We start from the raw sequence: 4484 nt of genomic DNA on the forward strand, positions 1-4484 counted from the left end.
TCTACATTGTTCTTTTTTTTTTCATTATAACATACAAATGCCCATTTACAAATAATACACCAAAATGAATAAAAGTTTGGATACCAAAATGAAGATTTGTTCCAACTGATATAATGCCTTCAGTGTACAAAGGTCCATGTGAAAGTCTTTTCCATGTGTTACAGCATAGGGCACAGTTGCAGTACAGAAGTACTCTGAGAGCCATTCTTCCTTTATAAAATACTGCTGAACATCCAACTGTTGTCCATATAGTCATTTACGGAATTAACACATGTTTTACTGTAATCTTGGCCAGTATTGAGACATATCGGGTTCACTGCCAGGAACTTGAACTGGAACTGACACTCCAGGGGAAATGAGACCTGAAAATTGAGGGGGGGAAAGGATTTTTTAGTTTTTCTATACATAGCACAATTTTTGCTTTACAGTTTCACAGATTTGTGCTTGTGTTCCAGTATTAAATCTCGCTGTCTACCAGCCTGCAGAATCGGGAGGGGGGGGGAATATATTTTAAAAACTTATGCACATCTCACTGATTTGTTGTTATAAATAAACTGTCATGCTTTGAGATAAATGCCAGAGCCTCGGCTCATTGGTATCAATTGGGAATTCAGCCCAAAATACACCGAACATTTGTATTCTTTTTAAATGCATCTGGATTGCTTCTGCTTGTGCTGACACTTACCCTTTTTTACCCTGTTTTGCCTTCTTAAGCATAGGTTAATATTTCTACAGGTCACCTGCCTTTCCGATAACTTCAAATATTTAGCAAAAAATAGCATCTGACACAGACGCAGTAAAAACATGCTCGGGTGTGAGTAGCTCTGCTGAAATCTAACATTGAAATAAATGCTGCTTTAGAATTTAATCATACAGGGAAGATTTTGCGGAATGGGAGCCTCACTGAAGAGCTTTCCCCTGTACTGCTATTCAAACGCCACCTCTGTTAATCAGCCATCTTTCATCTACCCCTTCAGCAGCAGCTTAAAAATCAGATTTTCTGCTCTAGCTCACGAGGTTATACATTTTTGTCTTCTGCCCCACTTGGTAGCTACAAAACCCGACAGAGAGACCTCTCCCCGGGAATACATGTGAAAAAACGGATGGCTGGAGCAAGGAAGCCGTGCTGGCAGAAAGGCGGGGGGAACGCGGCGCCACTCACCTGTGGAAGTGGTGCCAGAGGTGCCCATCGGCTGGCTGTTCATGTGTGTCTGCATGTGAGGAGGGGTGTATGTATCATAGCTCCGTCCATTCACCGATGGACTGGTGGGCAGCATGCAAGAGTAGGAGGAGGTCTGGCTGGGTACCGGGGGCTATAGGAGCAAAGGACACAACAGCATTAAGTATCAACCAAGGTAAACACCACGTTATGCTCTTCTGGATGGATGTGCTAGCCCTCAGGAGCAGCATGCACAAGCAAAAATGAGCTTCAGTTTCAAATTCGGGGACCAAGATGTAAATCCGTATTTAGGTACTCAACCTTCTTCGCAGAGGTTTTTGGTCTACAGAAATAACGTGGATGGTCACCGGCACCATTTCAGACACGCTTGGCAAGAAGATCCCTACCTCTAGGTGCTAACGAAGGTGTTGCATACCTAACCCAAGGAACCAAAGCCCTTGTTTGTGCTTATGTAGAAGAAACATGCCTCCTGCCGTTTGCAGCCACAGAGAGAGAGAGCGGGGCTGGCACCCCATATGTTGCACACACACCGAGACAATGTGTGGGTTTGGGGTGACTGAGGCTCTGAAGGGGGATCAACACACACGTATGCGTGCATTGACCCCTCCCCTGTCAGAGCCGCAGTCACCCCAAATCCATGCCAGCAGCATCCCAGGAAGCCAGACATCTCCATTTAGATAAATTCCAATGCCTAAAACCCCATCTGCCAGGGGGGAGAGCAGCTGGGGGCAGGGGGTGAGGGATGGCACGGTGCCGGGGCAGCGGGGACCGGTGTTGCCCCAAGGCGGTGGGGGAGCGGGAAGCAAGATGAGTAATTCCCGCTCCGAGCACACGAGACTCAACACATCTGCACATATTTGCTCCATCGGCACGTCCCCGACACACGCCGTCTCCGAAAATACTGACAGCCTCACTCGCTAAGCATGCACACTGTGCTCCAGGAGAACCAGCAACGCGCCCTGCATCCGCAGGGAGATGCCGACAGTTCGGCTGCCAAATCTGCTCTGACATCACGTGGCCATCACGCTGTGGGGGCCACGTAGGCAGGACTTCCCAGAGCAGCTCACACATGTCAGGTCCCTGCCCAGGTGCCCAGCGGTGAATCAGGGGCCTCCTGCTTTCCCAAGCGCCCCCTCCCATCTCAGCCTTTTGATCTTTTGTCATCTGCCTTCAGTCCGCTGCCGGGAACGGCACCGCCGGCCTCCAACGTCACGAAATAGCGACCTAGCCAACGTCATTTCTTCCCATGGACTTGCGAGACTCTAACTTTATTTGGTTAATTTTGGTTCAGCAATTAGTAACATAGTAATTGCCACAGCGAAGGAGTCAGGCTCTCTAATCTGCTCGCCCGTCTCCAGCAGTGGTCAATGCTGTGCGCCTCAGACAAAGCTGTAAAACTCCCGTAATTGGCCAGCACCTTCCTAGGCCAACCCCACCATTAAAAAAGGAGGAATTTTGCATCTGAAAGGTCTATAGAAACAAACCCCAAAGGAACAGATTTCTTCCTAACCCAGCTGGTGATCAGCTAATGCTTTCAGGCATGAGGATTGACAGCTCTTGCAATTCTGGCTTAGCTGGCATAACCACTGATGCTAATCACATCCTTCCCTCTCTCAGGTGTTCCTAATGCGCCGCCGCCACATTACCTCCGCCGGGAAGGTCAGAACCCTCCAGCAGCTTTTTCAGGTGACAATTTCCACAATACTGCACCAGTGAGTTCCATAAGTTAACCATGGGGGGTTGGGTGGGTTGGGGGTTTTTGTAATTTTGAGGACCTTTCTCTCTTAAAATTTGGGGAAAGGGCTTGTCAGAGCACCAGGACTTACAGTGCCCCTTCCTTTGTGATTCTCCCAAAACAGGGCACCTTTTCAGAGGCTGGGGAAGCCTTTGGTGCCAGTTTCCCTGCAGCATGGTTTAGGTCCGGAGCACTCCCTCACACCCCAGGGGCCACCGAGTCCCTGGGAAGCACCGAGTCCCCAGGGAGCTCCGTGCCGCAGTGCCGGCGCTGGACTTACTTGCATAGGCAGGTTGTTGGCCATGGTGAAGCTAGGCATGGGCGGCAGCGCGCTGTATGTGTTTGTGAGCGCCGTGTCCGTTCTGCCCAACATGGAACCTGATGTGAAAGAGGAAACTATAATAGAATAGACAGATAGATGAACACATTAGTTTAACCGCAATTACAGTCGGCGATACAGTCTCAGAGTCTTGTTTTCCCAAGAGGATGGATGAACATGAGCAGGTCGGTGGCATTACCGGGGGTGGTCGGTTGCGGGATCGGCTGGTAAACGCTTGTGCTGAAACTACTACTGATGGGAATGTGGCTGGGAGTGTTGCTGGCTTGTCTTCGCTGGTTCCTCAGCTTCTCTTCCCTTCTCCACTTGGCCCTTCTGTTAGAAAACCACACCTGAAAATACAGCATTTGAGAGACGTGAGTGACCTTACAAGGACTAGAGGCACGGGACCTCCCCGGCGTAACTGGAGGCCGTGCTGGTAGAAAGCTGGCTTGCAGCGTGGCAAAGCAGCGTGCGAAAGCAAACCCCAGCTGCTGTTGTTTTCCTGAAGGAGGAGATGGACAAATACCCGCTCATAAATAGGGGCTGCCCCGTGCTTTGTGAAGCCAGGAGTAACAAAATTAGAATCATGATAGGAAAAATAAGAACAGTCATAATCGCACAGCAACTCAGTACCTGTATCCTTGCTTCAGGCAGGTCTATTTTAGCAGCTAGTCTCTCTCTTGCAAACACATCCGGATAGTGGGTCCTCTCAAATTCTGCAGAAGGAAATATTATTGGGTTGGTTACAAAGCGTTAACATGGCTGACTGTAAAGTCAGAGTCTTCCCTGCACTGCCTATTGCTCTGGATGCTCTTAAGAAACATCGCCGTAAAGGCAAAGCTGAGCTTTCTCAGTGTGTGTGTGCGTTAGGGAGGAGGACGCCTTGCCCGCTGGGGAATACCGCTAAGGGGACAGGCAGGCTTGGGCGCGATGCTGCATCTTTCAAGAAGCAGAGAGGGCTTCTGCCTCCACTGAGGGGGTCCCCAAGGCAGCGCTGACCCTGTCACCAAGAAGCGAAATGGCACGTCGCTAAATAACAGCGGAAAACAAGAGCAAAGATCCACAGCAGGTCAGAGGCGAGGTGGGCCCAGGCCGGTCAGGAGTATGGTCTGTGCCCTGAGTACGTTCCCTTTGAAAACCCTTCCACAGCTTTTTGGTGCGTACTGCAGCCATCAACAAATATTTGGAGCTCAATGAGTAAAAGAGCATGGAGGGAGCCGCGGACTTAAAATCTATACACATATATATGG

The 4484-nt window shown here is 49.7% G+C and overlaps 1 protein-coding gene across 1 annotated transcript in view; it reads right to left on the reverse strand.

Moving 5' to 3' along the window:
* Positions 1-276: 276 nt before the first annotated feature.
* Positions 277-4484, reverse strand: part of PAX6 (paired box 6) — a 58557-nt gene continuing 54349 nt past the window's right edge. The window contains exons 6-10 of the mRNA XM_009635584.2: positions 3868-3950; positions 3434-3584; positions 3196-3311; positions 1163-1313; positions 277-362 (exon numbers count right to left, since the gene is read on the reverse strand). Of these exons, the coding sequence (XP_009633879.2) occupies positions 277-362; positions 1163-1313; positions 3196-3311; positions 3434-3584; positions 3868-3950 (587 nt within the window). The remainder of the gene's footprint in view (positions 363-1162; positions 1314-3195; positions 3312-3433; positions 3585-3867; positions 3951-4484) is intronic.

Source organism: Egretta garzetta, unplaced genomic scaffold (genome assembly GCF_000687185.1).
Source record: "Egretta garzetta isolate BGI_Z169 unplaced genomic scaffold, ASM68718v1 scaffold523, whole genome shotgun sequence".
NCBI classification, from domain to species: domain Eukaryota; kingdom Metazoa; phylum Chordata; class Aves; order Pelecaniformes; family Ardeidae; genus Egretta; species Egretta garzetta.